The sequence below is a fragment of the Pelodiscus sinensis genome, chromosome 1, assembly GCF_049634645.1.
Source record: "Pelodiscus sinensis isolate JC-2024 chromosome 1, ASM4963464v1, whole genome shotgun sequence".
Classification (NCBI taxonomy): Eukaryota; Metazoa; Chordata; order Testudines; family Trionychidae; genus Pelodiscus; species Pelodiscus sinensis.
The window spans coordinates 65,603,191-65,622,806 of NC_134711.1; the positions used below are offsets into that span (position 1 = coordinate 65,603,191).

Here is a 19,616-nt window from a genome sequence, read left to right on the forward strand (position 1 = left end):
TACTCATAATTCCAAAGTTTCTGAATATTCTTAATTGCATTTTGTATTCATTGCAGAACTCACAGTAAAATTTGTCTTATTCCCTGAGGCTTTTAACCTTTTTATGCTTGAGACACTTGTATTTCAGTTTAAATACCACTGTTATCGTATAATCAGATAGCTGTAACACCTATTCTAATATCGCGAGACACTTTCCAACTCTGGCAAGCTTATCATAAACTTGTCAATATTTGATGGCTTTTTACTTGAAGCCCAACTCCTGGAATGTAATGCAAATTCCACTTAAAAAAAGGAAAAAGCTGACTTTTCCAGTTCTCTTCATTGCTGTGAGAGAGCTTGAAGACATTAACCCTAAATGCTCCAGAGGAAGAAGACACATCACGACTCAGCTTTTTTAAAAGCTTCTGAATTCTAAGTAGTCTCATGATTTTTTTAGGGGCCTGATTGCTGTTTTTTGAGTGCTTATGGTTGGCAATACCAGGTTCCAAAATGTTGGCACTGCTTTTATCCTGAATCTTCAGCCTCAGTTCTTCCTAAGCCCAAAGCTGCTAAAGAACTAGGGGTGTTAGAGTGTAATTGAATAGTCATGTAATAGCATCAAATTTTAGTGGTTACACAACTATTCAATAGTCCCCAGAAATGGTGCTGGCAGTGGGGAGCCTCGTCACCCTAACCTGCTGCCTCTCTATCCGGGGCAGCAGCACAGTGTGGCACATGGGAGTCAGTCTGTAAGGGGAGCCAGTTTAAAAAACAGCCGGCTGCCCTTGTCCATGGGGGTCAGACAGAGGCTGCTCTTTGTTTTGGCGTCATTAGAACTAAACAGTTTTTGTAATAGACTCATGGTTAAAGTTGCAACTATTCCAACTGGTTGAAATATAACACTAGTAAATGTTTTGTTAGTACTTAAACATTTCTAAGGCATAGTCTGCACTACATAGTTAGATTAATATACGGTAGCTTATGTTGACCTATTTGTCAGTATCTACACCACAGCTTTGTCCTGCTACTGTTGTGTAATTAGGGTGATGCAGTATGTTACTTATATGCACTAGCTTTCTCTAACAGAGTCATGAAATTGACAAGAAGGTTGCCCAGGACTTGTTCCTGGTGAGGACATACACCACTGACCCAAGGAAATGTGGATGTGTGGCTGTAAGTTGACCTACTATAGATTAACTTTTAGTGTACACATATCCTGAGTATCTTCAATACATAAGTACATTTTCAGGGCATAGACAGCATTCACAATGTTTTGCTAAGCTAATTGTACTTTTATCATGATCTATATAATTACTTCTTTATCACCTCCTTTCTGATGATGATAAAAAAAAAGAAAAGAAATTGCCCTAGTGGTATGTTTTTTGTAATAAGCCCCATGGTTCAAAAAGAAAGAAAGGAAAGATGGTGTTTATATGGTGGCTTTTTTTAGCATATATTCATATTCATAATTTGAGCCATCCGAGAATTAAAGGAGAAGAGCATCAGATATGGAAAAAAAATGGACAGTTAGTGGATGGTTTCCATTCTTGGAATATTAATGAGGGAAACATTTTCCTCTGTTTTATTCTGCTTGTAAGTTATGTAGTTTAGCCTTAGTACAATCAGTTGTCCTACTTCTGTTTCAGTACAATATAGCATAACTAGTAAACTCACTAATTATCATATATTGATAATTATAGTTAAATTATAATATTTTTTAGGCTTTTTAAAAATGTTAATTTGCTGTTCAGAAAGTGACTGGTGTGTTCCAGGATCTTAGTCAGATACAGTCTTCTTAGCAAACTGGCAGGCTTGTCCTGGGGTACTCCAGGCCCACAGATGTCAGTTCTTGCTACCTCGTATTTAGTGGCAGAATATTGTGCACTAGTATGGAGTCTATTATCACACATGAAATTAGTGGATATGCAGTTGTAGACCGCCATGTGCATCATCTCTGGTACCTCGTGTCCGATTTCATCTGATGGCTTCCAGTTCTGAGCAATATTGCTCCTCCTCATATCAAATGAAAGGCTGCCACTGGCAGGTTATGGAAAAAAAGTACATGCTGACCTAAACCTGCTGCTGTACAATTATCTTTTAAAAATTGCCAGCTACACATTTGCCATCATGTCACCCATTATGGTGTAGGAATGTGATAGTAGTTGTATAAACTGTTAACCGATGTGCCTGGGCTCATTGCTTAACCTTCATGGTTACATGTGGGGGACCCCACCACCCTGCGCTACTTCCTCTGTATCAGAGGCGGCAGCGCAAGGGGAGGGGGCAGGTGGGAGCTTTTAAGCAGGTTGCCCGTGGGCATCGGCTCTTGCGGAGCTGCCTGCCCCCCTCTCTCCTGCATTGCGCCTCTGTGTCAGATACAGAGGTAGTAGTGCTCCTGCATATAAACATGTAACCGCTGAATTTTTTCAGTGGTTACACATTTACCTGAATAAATGCTTTTTAACATCCCTGTTATGGTCTCATCTGCCATGTTAGGCTGTTGGGGTGCAAACATTCTGAGAGCAATGGATTTCAGTTAAAATACCCAGCCAGTCTCTTATTACCAACCCCACAATATGTCTGCCTGGTTTTAACTGTCATCATTGGTCCTTGTTGAATAGGTTCAGACTGTGCCAGGTCTCTGTGCAGACAATCAATATCTCTGGAGCCTTCATGCAGCCCTTTTTACAACTGTGCTGCAACACAGATGATGGCATGCATTTTCAATGAGTGCCTGCTGACTAGGTTCAGCGGTGGTCTAGAACAGTGGTGTGTAACCCGTGGATTGCAACCCCCAATGGGGTCGCAGATGTCTTGCCGGGGATCGTGGCACTTAGATCCGGCCAGCTGGGGGATGGGCCCGGCCATTGGTGGCTACATGGCACGGTGCTTCGATCTGGCCTGCTGGGGGTTGGGCATGGCCGCATGGTGGGGCTCTTAGATCCAGTTGGTCAGTGGCTGGGCCCAGCAGTTGGCGGCTCCTGTAGTGCAGCACCTATATCTGGCTGGCACGATGGTCGCAGATCAAAAAAGGTTGCACGCCACTGGTCTAGAAGAACTGTATTATGCCACTCAAGATGCCTTTTTCGAAAGAGAGCGTCTAGACTGCAACCTCTTCTTTCGAAAAAGTGAGCCGCTTTTTCGAAAGAGAGCACCCAGGCAGTCTGGATGCTCTGTTTCGAAAAAGCCCTGTTTGCATTCAAGAACGCCTTTTTTCGAAAGAACACTTTCGAAAAACGGCGTTATTCCTCGTGAAATGAGGATTACCATCATTGAAAGAAAAGCCGCGTTCTTTCGATTTAATTTTGAAAGAACACAGCTGTAGTCTAGACGCAGGTGAAGTTTTTTTGAAAAAAGGCTACTTTTTTCAAAAAAACCCTGCAGTCTAGACACCGCCTGTGTGTGTGTGCACACAGTTGTTTTTTGGGTTTTTTTGGCTTCTCACTTGTGTGTGGCCTGTGACTGATATCTCTGTGGTTTAGTGTCCTCCGACACAAAAAAGGTTCCCCATTCCTGCACTAAATATTTGCAGCTTTCTGTTGAACTTTTCATCAGGCAGGGCTGGAAATGAACAAGTACAGAGTTTGTTTCCAAACAAATCTTATTTGTATTATTTGATGTGTGTATTTGATGGGTGTATTATTTGATGAATAGATTGCCTGAAGAGTCTTCTGTAAAAAATTACTCTGTGCTCTTTCACAAATTCCAGCCGCGTTTAACATTGTCATATCCTTGACCTCTATGGATTTGAAGGTCTTTTCAAGTATTCTGTATATTGGCTTTGCAATTTTTTTTTTATTTTTTTCCTTTGTAGTCCTCAGATGTCAGAAAACACTATTTAATTTCCCATGCATTATCTTGAGTGTATCACACAATGAAAAATACCGTGCTCTCTGTAGGAAGCATCCGGTTTTCAGTCAACAGTCATGTCATCATAGAATGCCTTCTGTAGGTTTTGGATAACATGTCAAGGACTTGTTTTTAGTTCTCTTTTATCAAGTTCTGATAGTTCAAGCAATTGTAAAGTACAAAAGGCTGTTCCTTGGGTCCCCTGTTTTGTTAGATCTGTAAAATGAAATCATTCAGCTAAAACCAATGTGGCATCAAAGAATTTTTTCAAAATTTCATATCATTTTGTGGTTTTTTCCTCAACTTGTTTAGAAGAGAACCTCAGTTTCAGTGTGGTTCTTCATACTTTTTTCCAGCCAAAGTGTAGTGAGAAATGCACAGAAATATGCTCGTGGCTTTCAAGCCGTTCATATTATGCACTCCAATTACTTTTGAGTTCATCATCAGATTTACCAAGCACTGTTACTTTTGTTGCTGTTCATTGCATCCGTCAAAAAGACAGCAGGGAAAGTCAAACAGTTGAGTGCACAGATTCCACGCAGACCAATTTTTGGACAAGTTTTTTCTTTCAGCAAAGTCCTCAGAAATATTTACTGGAAAACCATGGTTACAGGAATCTCATGGAAAAGAGGCTGAATTCTTAGAAACTCCATTTGATGGGTACAAATGTTTGTACTTGTTAGCCATCTCCATGTTACTGGATCATTACTAGCCAGCTCTTCAGTAGTTTTACTCTGTAGTTCATTATCCAAAATTAATTCAAAGCTGATATCTTTGTTATTATTCCAAACAGGAATTTCTTGCTTGTGAGATCTTCCTCCTGGATATTGATGGATATCTTACATCATCTTCATATCAATCCCAGCCCATCTTCTCTTCCTTTTTACTTCATTTTCAAGTAGTATTACTCTTTGCTTTCATTTAGGGCTTGTCTAGACTACATCCCTCTTTCAAAAGAGGGATGTAAATGAGCCCAATTGAAAGTGCAAATGAAGCGAGGATTTAAATAATCCCGTGCTTCATTTGCATGATTGTGTCCCAGCGGTATTTTGAAAGTGAAACTGCAGTCTAGATGTGGTTCTTTTGCAAAAACCCGTTTTCCAAAGAATGTCAATGGTGTGTTTTTTTTTTTTTTTGAAAGAACTGTGCCTAGACTACAGTTTCACTTTCGAAATACAGCTGGGACACGATCATGCAAATGAAGTGCGGGATATTTAATCCTCGCTTCATTTGCACTTTCAATCGGGCTCATTTACATCCCTCTTTCAAAAGAGGGATGTAGTCTAGATGAGCCCATAGTTTCTCCTTACAGGTATCATGTTGTTTCAGATGTTTCTTTGCTATCCAAGAGTCATACTCAAAAAGAAAACAGTTCTGTTACTACTTCTGCATTTTCATCACAGGTTTTTATTAGGGATGTTAAATTTTCGATTAACCAGCTAATTGAGTAGTTGATGAGTTGGGGGGCGAGGCTCATTATCCCCACTGCTGGCAACTTTTGCTACATTTCAAAGGCAGAGGCTCAGTGGGGAACCTGGTGTGAGCATGGATTGCTTCAGTCCTTGCTCATGCCGGGTTCCCTGCAGCACATCTGCTTCTCCTGTCCGTCTCCCACCCCTCCTCCCCCCGCCGCACTGCTTACATCCGATTGATATAGAGGCAGCAACAGCGGGGGGACGGGAGAGGGGGAAGAATGCGAGTAGTCCACTGTTTGACTACTCTTTTACATCCCTAGTTTTTATTTCAGGGACAGTATGTACCATGTTAGTCATAAAAGAAGTAGGAATTAAAATCCTATTAACTTGAGAGGAAAAGTGTGCTTTATCAAAAAGTATATCTGTAAAACAGTATACAGGTTAAACCTCTTTCGTCCCAGATTCTGTGGTCTGGTAACATCCATGGTCCAGGAGGACCACATCTGTTGCTAGGCCAGAGAGTCCTGGCCGCAAACGTTGAGAGTGGCTGGGAGTAGAGCCAGTCTGGCAGGAAGCAGCCCACAGGGCTAGTGACCTGGGGGTAGAAAGCAATGGGAGAGACTGCTGCCCCATGGGGGATGGGAGCAGGGACCCTCAGGAGCAGGTGTGGCCCAGCACAAGGAGGATTAGAGGGGACAGGGAGCCCCAAGAATGGCTAGTGTCTTGCCCGGGTTAGGTGATTGGGTGTCAGGAATCCTCAGGAGGAGCTGTTGCCCTGCACTGGGATGGGGAACCCCTGGAGCAGCTACCGTTCTACATGGGGCCAGAGTGCAGAGCAGAACCAGGCAAGTGGGTCAGAGGAGGTCAGGCCTCTCGATTCTTCTGAGGCAACAGCCAGGAAGGGGAGCCCTGGGAGAGCCTGGACACCTGACCTCCCCTGTTCTGGCAAATTTCCTTGTTTGGGACCACTCGGGTGCCAGTCTAGGGATATTCAATTTGCACAACTTTTTTTGTAGTAGTTCATGATTACATTTAATAAGATTTGAATACAGGATGTACTACAGTTGATTCCCAATCTCCTGATGTAGAAGAAGTTGCAGTACAAATCAGTAATGATATGTTGATATATTGTCCTTAGAGCTCTATTTTTAAAAGATGGAGGAAAGAAGATGAAAGACTATGTAAACTAAGGATTATCAGGACTTGAGTTCATGGACCATGAGTTTGTAATGCAAGGCTTGAGCATCCGCACTTATTGGTGACACTCTAGAGATTTAGGCCTTGTGTATACTACGAGATAAGGTCAAATTAATTAGTGTGGTTTTTTTAAGCACTCAGTTTTGTGAAGTTGAAGGTGTATGTTCCCACAGGCTTCAGCCCTCGGTGCCAGCAAGTCTAAGTCAGCGTTGGTGACTCCTTACAATGGGGCCACAATCCACTTTGGGGTCCTGAGAATCACTGATCTATAATATTTACAAATTGCAGGGACATTTTAATACTGGCAACATGAGCTTTCCAACATGTGTGTCTCAAACTGTAGCTACCCGTGACCACACAGGGTGTTTTCTTATACATTATAGATAGGTGCATAAGAAGCCACTCTGCTTGTTCTCTAGTGTGATTTGCTGGTCTATAGCAAACACAAGTTGTGCTTTTTGATAGATTGATTCATAAGCATTTCATCCAAAGTGGGTCTTACCTATGAAAGATGTATATTTTTGTTAGTCTCAGAGGGTATGGCTAGACTACACGTTTTTGTTGGAAAAAGGTATGCAAAATACACTCTGCATTTTGCGTACTTTTTTCTGATTCTTTTGTTGGAAGAGGCTTTTCTGACATTTGGCCCATTTAGACTGGGCCAAATGGCTGAAACGTCCCCTCTTTCCAAAGCCCCCTTCTTCTTCATAGAACAAGGAATACAGAGGCTTCTGAAAGAGCGTGTTTGCTCTTCTGCAAAAAAAAAAAAAAAAAAAAAGCAGTATCCTGATAAACCCCCACAGTCTTCTCAATGCCACAGGACTTCTCATTGTTTCATACAATTTCAGTTTTCTTCAGAGTTACCTGTTACTTGGAAACAGCTACAATAGAAAGTTACAAACACCTTAGAATGGAGGTTGTTCATAATGCTGAAATGTTCATAACTCTGAACAAAACAGGGATGACTGGTGCCTGCAGGAGGAGTCAGGAAGGGGCCATGTGGGGGCAATCAAAATTTTTGTGAAGGAGAGCAGCGCATCTCCTGAATGCTAACACGAGTCACCTGTGGAACAAAATGTTACTGTTCTTTCAGACGTTTACAATTAAACATTGACTAAACACAGCTTTGAAAATTTATTATGAAGAAGAAAAGTGCATTTAACCATTTTAATTTAAAAGAACAGTTAAAAATGTTTCCTTACCTTGGCAAATCTTTTTTTAAACTTTCCCTTTATTTTTAGTAGTTTACTTGTAACACTGTACTGTATGTGCCCTGCCCTCGCCACTTTTTATGGTCCTTGTTACTGCCTGATTGCGTCCTTCCTAATGCAGCGTGTGGTTGATCAGTTTGTAACTCTGATGTTCGTAACTCTGAAGTTCTACTGTAATGTTATTTTTGCTAGTGCCCCTTTCTTCCTCCTTTGCCCTCTTTATCCTTCCTGTTAAATAGATTATAACCATCGATTATTAACATTCCAATCATGGGGATCGTTCCATCAAGTTTTAATAATACCAGCTAGATCAATTTATGCTCATTATTGAACAATTTGAATTCCTTTGTTACAACTAGTGCAGTGGTTTTCAATCTATTTGTTGTTGTGGGCCACATCCAGTACTACCTGTATGTCCCTGAGGATGTCACATGGGCTGCAACTCTGTGCTGATTAGACCACTGAGAACCACTGCATTAGTATATAGCAATTTAAGAATTTCTTATCTGTCTTGTTTGATTCCTTGGTTAATTTTGTTCTCATAAGACTTTCTTTGACATAAAGATGAAGTCACTTACATTTTATTTGGTAAAAAAAAAAATCTAAGAATATTAAATTGTGCAACAGAAATATTAATGTAAAAATAAAATAGTTTAAACAAATATATATTGCTATTTCTAGTTTAGCTCATCCATGAGAGAGTTGCTTTTGAAACTAAAAAATGTCATTAAACTAAATATTATTGACTGAAGATTTTGATTGACTGAGTGCCAGTGTTACATGGCTTGCTCTGTTCTAGAGCTTCTGCTTTTTTTTTCTTACTAAACTGAGGAACAGAGGCAACAGCGTGGGTGTGGTAGGGCAGGCAGCTCCGTGGAATTTGGTACTTAGCTCCCCCCTGAGCACAACTTCCCTCCCCTTCTGTGGGAAGCAGCAGGGGGAGGGAAAGAAGGGCAGGCTACTCAGCAGGAACCAGCACACATGGGAAGCCGACTTTTATCCCCACAGACACTGGCTCCTACCTCCCCCACCTTGCTGCCTCTGATTCAGAGGCAGCAAGGGTGTGTCGTGTGTAGTCATTTGGATTAACCAGTGAGCCCAGGCTTATCAGTTAATTGTTTAAATGACTATATGCTAACATCCCTAGTTAGGAATTCTGTTGTGAGATTAATTTTTTTCACAAATCTTTATCCACATTAACACATCCTCAGTCTCTCTATGTATTTATGATTTTAAATAAGTCTCAACATTTTATGAATTCAAAAATAAGTGCTTTATACCCAACATCCCATGTTATATGTGTTAAAATTAGTCTTGTGAAAGAGTTGATTGATCATAATAAATTTGACTATAGGACAGTTTCCACAACTAGATCATCCTGATTGCCTGTCGGCAAAGCTTTCTCTAAGCAGATGGACTAAGAACATAATAATGGCCATATTGGGTCAGATCAAAGGTCCATCCAACCCAGTACCCTGTCTACTGACAGTGGGCAATGCTAGGTGCCCCAGAGGGAGTGAATCGAACAGGTAATGATCAAGTGATCTCTCTCCTGCCATCCATCTTCACCCTCTGACAAACAGAGGCTAGAGGCATCCATACTATTCCTTACCCATACTGGCTAATAGCCATTTATGGACTTAACTAGATAAATTCATGGATGTTATCTTTTAAACCCTTCACAACCTCCTTAGGCAAGGAGTTCCACAGATTAACTATGGGCTTTGTGAAGAAGAACTTCCTTTTATTTGTTTTAAACCCTCTGCCCATTAGTTTCATTTGGTGGCCCCTAGTTCTTATATTATGGGAACAAGTAAATAACTTTTCCTTATTCACTTTCTCCACACCACTCATGATTTTATATACCTCTATCATATCCTCCCTTAGTCTCCTCTTTTCCAAGCTGAAAAGTCCCAGTCTCTTTAATCTCTCCTCATATGGGACCGGTTCCAAACCCCTAATCATTTTAGTTGCCCTTCTCTGAACCTTTTCTCATGCCAGTATATATATATTTTTAGATGAGGAGGCCACATCTATATGCAGTATTCCAGATGTGCGCGTACCATGGATTTATATAAGGGCAATAAGATATTCTCTGTCTTCTTTTCTATCCCTTTTTTAATGATTCCTAACATCCTGTTTTCTTTTTTGACTGCTGCTGCACACTGCATGGACGTCTTCAGAGAACTATCCACGATGACTCCAAGATCTCTTTCCTGATTAGTTGTAGCTAAATTAGCCCCCATCATATTATATGTATAGTTGGGGTTATTTTTTCTAATATGCATTACTTTACATTTATCCACATTAAATTTCATTTGCCATTTTGTTGCCTCGTCACTTAGTTTTGTGAGATCTTTTTGAAGTTCTTCACAGTCTGCTTTGGTCCTTAACTACCTTGAGCAGTTTAGTATCATCTGCAAACTTTGCCACCTCACTGTTTACCCCTTTCTCCAGATAACTTATGAATATGTTGAATAGGATTAGTCCTAGGACTGACCCTTGGGGAACACCACTAGTTACCCCTCTTCATTCTGAAAATTTACCATTTATTCCTACCCTTTGTTTCCTGTCTTTTAACCAGTTCACTCCATGAAAGGATCTTCCCTCTTATCCCATGACAACTTAATTTACGTAAGAGCCTTTGGTGAGGGACCTTGTCAAAGACTTTCTGGAAATCTAAGTACACTATATCTACTGGATCCCCCTTGTCAACAAACATGTGGACCCCTTCAAAGAACTCTAATAGATTAGTAAGACATGATTTCCCATTACAGAAACCATGTTGACTTTTTCCCAACAAATTATGTTCTTCTATGTGTCTGACAATTTTATTCTTTACTGTTGTTTCAACTAATTTTTCCAGTACTGACATTAGACTTACTGGTCTGTAATTGCCGGGATCGCATCTAGAGCCCTTTTTAAATATTGGCATTACTTTAGCTATCTTCCAGTCTTTGGGTACAGAAGCTGATTTAAAGGATAAGTTACAAACCATAGTTAATAGTTCTGCAATTTCACATTTGAGTTCTTTCTGAACTCTTGGGTGAATGCTCTTTGGTCCCAGTGACTTGTTACAGTTAAGTTTATCAATTAATTCTAAAACCTCCTCTAATGACACTTCAATCTGTGACAAGTCCTCAGATTTGTCACCTAGAAAGGACGGATCAGGTTGGGAATCTCCCTAACATCCTCGTTAGAATTCATTTAGTTTCTTTGCAATGACTTTATTGTCTTTTAAGTGTACCTTTTGTATCTCGATCATCAGGGGGTCCCACTGGTTGTTTAGCAAGCTTCCTGCTTTTGATGTACTTAAACATTTTGTTATTACCTTTTGAGTTTTTGGCTAGCTGTTCTTCAAATTCCTTTTGGCTTTTCTTATTACATTTTTACACTTAATTTGGCAGTGTTTATGCTCCTTTCTCTTTTACCTTACTAGGATTTGACTTCCGCTTTTTAAAAGATGTCTTTTTATCTCTCATTGCTTCTTTTACATGGTTGTTAAGCCACGGTGGCTCTTTTTTTAGTTCTTCTACTATGTTTTTTAATTTGGGGTGTACATTTAAGTAGGCCCTCTATTATGGTGTCTTTGAAAAGTGTCCATGCAGCTTGCAGGGATTTTACTTTAGTCACTGTACCTTTTAATTTCTGTTTAACTAACCTCCTCATTTTTGCGTAGTTCCCCTTCTTGAAATTAAATGCCACAGTATTGGACTGTTGAAGTGTTCTTCTCACCACAAGAATGTTCTTCCCATCGCTTCTCATACCTTGGGCTACGGATTGATATGAAAGAGAATGTCCTACCAAACCAGATTTTAAAAGTCTGGACACTTAGCTTAAGTTCCTCAACTACTGCATTGCAGCATTAGCAAAGAGGTGATTTCTTAAGTCACAAACCCTGAGGAGGTGTGTAGATCAATATCATTATCTTGAATTACTTGGTAATTGGATTTCCATGGATAGTAGCACTTAATCTGTCCTTTGGAAAGGGAGGCTGCTATCTGTGGAAGGAGCAGAGGGGTAGCAAGAAAATAATGGTAAAATAATTTAATCTAGGAATTGGGCTTTTCCCCCCCTATCTTAAAATATTCAAGACTTCTGTAGTTGGAAAAATGTTAAAACACTGGTTTCAAGAGAGAATAGCACTTATTTGAATAGGGATGTGAACGAATAGACAACCAGATGATTAAATGATAAGCATAGACTTAAAGGTTAGTCTAGTTGACTACTTGCATTCCCCCTCCTCCCCTGCCACTGCCTTTGTATCATAGGCGGCAAGCAGGGGGAAGCAGGAGCCAGAGCTGAGGAGAGCTGGCTTAAAAACCAGTTTCCCCCAGCACGGACTCTGTGGTGCTGAACTCCCCCCCCCCCCTCCCCGTGCTGCTTCCGGGACACATGGGAGACTGCCATGAAGCAGCTTCTCCCTATGGTGGGGCCTGGCCCGCCTTGAGCAGAGGTTGCTTTGCAGCAGCAGCCCTTGTCCATGGGGGCAGTCCCAGCTCCCTGCAGACAGAGGCTGGTCCCCAGTAGCAGTCCCTGTCTGTGTGGGGTCCGAGCTGGCCATGGACAGAGGCTGCTTTGGCAGCAGCCCCTCTCTCACCAGCAGCCTTTGACCACAAGGAGCTCGGATCCCCCGTGGACAGGGACATCTGCCATCCTGCGCTGCTGCTTCTGTATCAGGTAGCTGGTCCGTGAGAGGAGTTGGTTTTGAAACTGGCTCCTCTGGCGGACCGGCTCCTGCTGGCCCCCCCACGCTGCTGCCTCTAATATAGAGGCAGTGACACAGAGTGCCAGGGGACTTCCTGGGAGAGAGGCTGGAGCACACTGGCTGCTGACCTTGGAGACTATAGAATAGTCGACTAACCACTACGAATTCTTGCGGTTAGTCGACTCTTCTATTACCCTCTATCTAACATCACTGCCTTTGAATTCTTCACTGAGAAAGTTTGATTTATGAATATTGGTTGATATTACGAACTCTTGTGTCCTGGAATGCCTCTATATGGATGCAAAATCCACGATTTTCAGAAAGCCACTGTAGCACAAGCCTGGATATAATGGAGAACAATTAGACCTGTATGGTCTCCTGTTCTGGTGGAAGAACGTTGGGATAATGGGTATATGGTATGGAAGTTAACAAAGAAGTTAGTTACACCAGCTTCTTTGCAGGGAGGGAGGAGTGGAACATTCCCAGAAGAAGAACAAAGAACCCAGGGATTGGAAGAGGACATACAGTCTTGAGATTGACACAAAGCTTTGGTCAGGAGAGATGAAGAGGCAGGTATGTTTCATAGAAGCAGAGTCCTGTTTAATTGTGGGACAGACTGAGTCAGAGAAGGCTAGCTGAGCTAGAAAGTCTCCGTGATTTTGAAGAGAAGCTGAGTTTCAGAAGGATTCCAGACGCTTCAGAGGATTTTACCCAAGCCCAAATAACTCATAAGCGTGGTGAGTAACCTGAGTCAGGGAAATGTAGGTGTGTTGATTATTTTGTATAGCTCTATGTACTTCTCATGCTATGTAAGTAAAGAGTGGCTTTCACGATCAGGTGCCACTGACTAGGTAAACTGTAAGCCAGTAAGCTAGGTTTGTTAGCTAGTCAACTGGCTGCCTATATTTTGTCCACTTTCAGATATATTCCAACAAGAATGACCTGATATAGGTGATAGTTTATCTTTTTGATCGTGTTAGGGTGCCATCTGTATGAAAGCCTATTTAAATACCTTGTTTTTTCACTTCACGCTAAGACCACCTTTTGGGGAAAAAAAGCTGAACTATTGGAAAACTGAACATATTGATTGGGGGAATATTCCAGAATAAATGTTGTATGTAACCACGTATATCTTTATTTGTATACCAGATCATCAATACAGATAGTGGTTTACGGAACACATTAAAAAAGCCAGAAGGCCACAGTTCCTATCGCAATAAGTTGACAGTCTAAACTGTCTACCCAATATACAGAAATTAACTCAGAAGGGAGAGGGGTGGGGGAGAGAGAGGAAGGTTCACAGTCATTAAACCTGCTTCCCCAACATAAAGACAGTACAGGCATAGCCATTTAGATGCTTGAAAGGTTGTCCTGATGTTTGCCTACCATCGGAGCTGTCCCATCCATATGATGAATCAGGGAGGCTGCCCCAGGCCCTGTGCGTTGTGGCCTCCGTGGTGGCTGCCCCAACTGGTCTATGGACAGGAAAGAATGGAGGATTATGGGGGTTTGGTGAGGCGACGACATGATGGGAGCCAGAGTGGCCTGGCAGCCTGCTCTGCTCCACTACACCACACCACTGTCTCCTGGCCCACTGCATGTGGCTTCTCAGCAGCCAGTTGTGTGTGTGTGTGTGTGTGTGTGTGTGTGTGTGTGTTGCACTAGAGATGTAATAGTGTAGTTGATTAACTGATGAGCAAAAACTTATAGGCTGGCCAGTACATTTTTTAACAGGCTGGCCAGCAGCCCGGCTCAGCTTTGACTCTCACTGGGTCTGGGACCTACCCCTGCTGTGGCTCTGCATTTAAAGTATATTAGGAGCCAGGTGGGTAGTCAGCTCAGCTTAGTTCCTGCTCATGCTGGGTCCGGGAGCTCAGACCTCTCCCACCCTAACAGGGGCTACTGCCACCCCATGCTGCTGCCTCTTTATCGGAGGCAGCAGCACAGGGCAAGAGGCAAGCTGATCTGGGAGGGGAGCTGGTTTTAAAAACGGCTCCCCTCATGGACCAGCTCCCTCCTGGCATCTCATACTACTGCTTTTGGTACAGAGGCAACAGCGCGGAGTGGCTGGGGGCTCCTTGGGAGTGGGACCTGAGCGCACTGGCTGCTGGTCCTGCCCCCAGGGACTATAGAATAGTTGACTAACGGATAAGAATTCATGAGGTTAATAAACTATTCAGTTAATTGATATTTAACATCTCTAGGTTGCACCAGGCCCTATGCCCTCCTCAGGATGGCCCTGCGTACCATCAGTGCATAATGTACCTGTTTCTTTTATAATTGCTCTGCCCCCTCCTTGGGACGACCCTGCTTCCCACTAGAGTGTAAAAATGACCTTCTTTTATAGTTACTGTATATTTATTTAATTTAATTTTCTTTTCTTTTGCAACTGTTCAGTATTGAATAATGTTCACATTTAAATACTAGCATAACACTGCTTAAAGTAGTAAAACTCATATTTAAGAACTTCATTTCACTGTGTGCTGCATTTTTCTGAGTTAACATTGTGATGTTAACATTGTCACACCCTCATGCTTCATGAAATGGATTTATGGACACAAATATGCATAACTCAGAGATGCTTGGGACAAATTGCCTCATGTTATCTATCAATCTGAATGTCTTAATTCACTGGATCTGTATATCGTATTTTGGTGTATGTATCATTCTTGTGTGTAAAGTTAAATATATGGCGTATGAAATGGTTTTTAAATGTGCAAATGAAAGCCATCAAGTGTGTTTCCAATGCTGGGATGCCTCAGTGTCTGGGCAATCATATGTAAGCAGCCCCTTTTGTCCTTTAAGTCATAGCAATGGTTGGTCCGAGGAAGCTATGTGATCTCTCTAACTGGTAGGGACTTGCCAAGTAAAAATGAGAATCTGTAAAACAATGGGAAGCTTAGCAGGGTCTTGATCTTTGTGTGGCATGCCATTCCTAAGAAAGTGAACCAGAGATCCCAGGGAAAATGAGACTGCCCTGGTTCTGAAGGTTTAGCAGGAATAAGAACAGTTTCAGGGTGAGTTTGTAATAAGTTTGTACTGAGGTTTTAATGTTAGATTAGCTAAGCATTTTTTGTTGTTTTTAAATTTGTAATCTACTTTGCTCTTCCTTTTATCACTTACAACCACTTAAATCCTACCACTTGTACTTAATAAAATCTCTTATTATCATCAAGCCAAGTGAAAATAATTGTTACCTGGGGGAGCAATCAGTGTATACATCCTCCTTCCATTGTAAAAGGGGGCTTACCCAAATGGGGTTCTGATCCCATTTGGGGAGTAGTATCCCAGGAAGCTGGGCCTAAAACTGCATTTTCCTTGGATCTGAAGCATTTCAGTGTCTGTACTGCTCCTTGTGGTGGGAAGCAGTGATTTCAGCTCTGTGCTTTGGCTGCGGGAGACCAGGGAGCTGACTCAACAGGACAGGGCAGTGAGAAGCTCCAGAAAACAGGAAGGCGAGTGTCCGTGGCTTTGTCAGCACTCCAGGAAGGCCCCCTTTCCCCGGGGTCGTCTGTGACCTCACCCTGTCACAAACATCTCTTAAGTAACTTGTTTTTTGTACAATGAGTAGTCCTATGGCATCTTAGAGACTAACAAAAATATATAGAATCATGAGCTTTCATGAGTAAAACCCACTTCATCAGATGAATAGAATGGAAATAACAGTTTTTTATTAGGCATAAATATCTAAGGGTAAGAGTTTTGGAGACTATGAACTCATTCTTTTTGTTTACTGTCTAATAAATTAGTGCTTTATTATATTAGACAATTTTTGGCAATATTTGATCTGTCGATATGCCAGTAATTTTTGGGCTAGTCAAATGCTAAACCCTACGGAAGGCTCACACCTTGTTGGAATTCTGGGGAATGTGCAAGAGCAACTGGAGAGGCTTGTGGCAGAAGGCATAGTTTTGTTGTCTAGGCATTTGGACTACTGGGTTCCCATTGCTAAGAGTTCTGTTAGAAATAAGGTCTGCATCTGAAAGACATGTCTGTGAGACTGTAGTCAGGGACAGTGCCTGTACTCTGTTAAGTCCCATTAAGCCATGAGCATGTGGGATTCAGTATTTGGATCCCCTCACAGAAGTCTGGTGAGTGCCCAGCAAGGAGAGCTTGACCAGATCAGTAACATTTGAACATAGGGATATTTCAATTTTTTTTTGTGTTTTTGCTGTACTAGATTGTCCAAAACTGGTGATATGCAACCCCACTCATTTCTTGTCTCTAGCATTTAAAATTAATGATTCAATTTTATGTTTGTGAATAAGATTGTTGGTTACATAAAAAATTATAATACATTTATGGAAGACTGCAGAGTTAAATTCAGTTTTGCCTTTTTTTTTTCAGCCCTGTACTCTGTCCAGCCAGTGCAGCATCCACGTAACATGTGTTTACCAAATTTGGATTACTGTGTTTGAAAATATAATGGTTTAAATGGTCTAAAAAAACAAATAAGTTTGTGAAAGGGTATTGGTTTTTAACACAGATTAAAAAATCTGAGTAGTTAGTAGAGACAGCTGTTAGATTTTATTTCCAGAAGTGTACATTTATCCATTTTGATCAATTCATGCCATTTTATATTTCAAGAACAAATATGCCTACAAAGTGAATTACATGTTTTATGTTTCTTTCTCAAAACCTTGATATTGAGTGTTTGAAGTTTTTTCCCACTAGATTCCCCTATTCCCCAGCCAAATAGTGAGTTTATTCAGATTCACACAAACCCTGGTTTTCATGTCCTTTGATTAAGGTTATTTATATCAAACAGGACAGGAGATCATGTTGAATCTTGGTAGAGGAGAACACTGTGTTTAGATTATTTTGAAGATACATTTTTTTTAATATATGGGAAAATATCGTCTCATTCAGCAGAAACAGTTTACATAACAAATCTTCAACTTCTGATGCACTTCAATTCCGTTTATAGAGTAAAATAATAGGGTAGTTGATTAGAGTTAACTCACATTTTTAAATAATACTGATTTCAGTTACAATACAGAATAAAAACTTTACACTGTTCTCTTTATATTTGCACTGTAAAATGATAAACAAGTGTTTTTCAATTCACTTCATATAAGTTCTCTATCACAAGTGCAACTTACAAATGTTGATTTTTTTTTTTTTGTTAAATGACTGTTGTTTTTGAATGCAATGTAAAACTTACAAAGAACCTATAGATCCGCTCAGTCCTACTTTTTCTTCAGCTAATTGCTAAAACATACACATTTGTTTACATTTATGGCAAATAATTTTTCTCACTTATTTACAATGTTACCAGAAAGTGAGAACAGGTATTCGCCTGGGACTTAAGTAGCTCGTATTGCAAGGTATTATATGCTAAATATACTACATATTCGTACATATCTTCATGCTTTGATGATCATTCCAGAAAACATGCTTTCACGCTGAAGATGCTTGTTAACAAAATAATGCATTAATTAAATTTGTAAATGAACTCCATAGAGGAGAATTGTATGTCTCTGACCCTGTTTTACCTGCATTTTGCTATATATTTCATGTTATAGTGGTCTCAGATTTTGCTTAAGAACACTTTTACTTCAGAATTGACAAAACATAAAGAAGATATCAACATGAAATTTCTAAAGGTAGCTCTAGCAATTGACCCAAGATTTAAGAATCAGAAGTGCCTTCCAAAATCTGAGAGGCATGAGGTATGGAGCATGCTTTCAGGTTTTAAGAGTAACATCCAATTTGGAAACTACAGAACCACGCGCACACAAAACCACCCCATAACCAACCTTCTGCTGGTAGCATCTGACTAAGATGATGAAAATGAACGTGTGTCAGTCTGAACTCAAGCAGAACTTGTCATCAGCATGGATGAATGTCCTCTGTAATGCTGGTTGGAGCAAGAAGGGACATGTGAATTTTGAGTGCAGTTGGCATGTAAATACCTTGAGGCTACGTCTAGACTGGCATGATTTCCTGGAAATGCTTTTAACGGAAAAGTTTTCCGTTAAAGCATTTTCGGAAAAGCGCATCTAGATTGGCATGGATGTTTTCCGCAAAAGCACTTTTTGCAGAAAAGCGTCTGTGGCCAATCTAGATGCGCTTTGGCACAAAAAAGCCCCCATCGCCATTTTCGCGATGGGGGTTTTTTGCGGAAAACAAATCTCAGTTGTCTACAGTGGCCCTTTTGCGCAAAAGTTTTGCGCAAAAGGGACTTTTGCCTGAACGGGAGCAGCATAGTATTTCCGCAGAAAGCACTGATTTCTTACAGTAGGAAGTCAGTGCTTTTGTGGAAATTCAAGCGGCCAGTGTAGACAGCTGGCAAGTTTTTCCGGAAAAGTGGCTGATTTTCCGGAAAAACTGACCAGTCTAGACACAGCCTGAGATGCCAGCTACAACAGTGCCACGTGAATGCCTGTTTTCATTTTCCAGTGAGATTGTGAGCAAGAATGGGTCACATTATCTCCTGCTAAATGTAAACACACTTGTTTGAGTGACTGGCTGAAGAAAGAATAGGATTGAGTGGATATGAAGGATCTGAACTTTTACAGTTTTATTCATGCAGTTTTTTATATAATTCTACATTTGTAAGTTCAACTTTTATGTAGTGATAGAAATGTAGCCGTGTTAGTCTGGGGTAGCTGAAGCAAAATGCAGGACACTGTAGCACTTTAAAGACTAACAAGATGGTTTATTAGATGATGAGCTTTCGTGGGCCAGACCCACTTACGAAAGCTCATCATCTAATAAACCATCTTGTTAGTCTTTAAAGTGCTACATTGTCCTGCATTTTGCTTCAACTTTTATGTAGTGATTGTACCACAGTAGTTATTAGTTTAATTGAAAAATATTTCCTTTGTTTTTTACAATGCAAATATTTGTAACGAAAAATATACATATAAAAATAAATGTTGAATACTGTACACTTTATATTTTATGTTGTAATTGAAATTGATATATTTGAAAATGTAGAAAACATCCAAAAATAATGAAGTAAAATGGTAATCTGTTGACACAAATCATTTTAATCACATGACCGCCCCAGATACAAGCAGAGATCACAATTCAAATTAATTTTAATTGTCTAAAATTCCCCCAAGTAACTTTGTGCTACAGTGTTTCATTGATCTTATAAATTAGTGGTTGCACACCTTTTTTTATACTGTGGACCAGCAAACCCATTCACAAACTTTTTGTGGACCGGTAACATTTTTACAGGTAAAATGTTACCTGTTTGCCCAGTCCCAACCCAGCCCCTGGCTCTCCAGTGCCTAACATACTTTGACC

At 40.7% G+C, this 19,616-nt stretch overlaps 1 protein-coding gene across 4 annotated transcripts in view; it reads left to right on the plus strand.

The window, feature by feature from the left end:
- The window catches only part of TBC1D15 (TBC1 domain family member 15), a 78,414-nt gene that overhangs the window by 9,723 nt on the left and 49,075 nt on the right, over nucleotides 1-19,616 (plus strand). For 2 of the 4 annotated variants that reach the window (XM_006121546.4, XM_075931905.1), the window contains one exon: nucleotides 12,821-12,932. The exons of 1 other annotated variant lie outside the window; for it this stretch is intronic. In XM_006121546.4, the coding sequence (XP_006121608.1) occupies nucleotides 12,921-12,932 (12 nt within the window). In that variant the 5' untranslated portion in view covers nucleotides 12,821-12,920. One more of the 4 variants, XM_014572783.3, reaches the window with a different exon arrangement.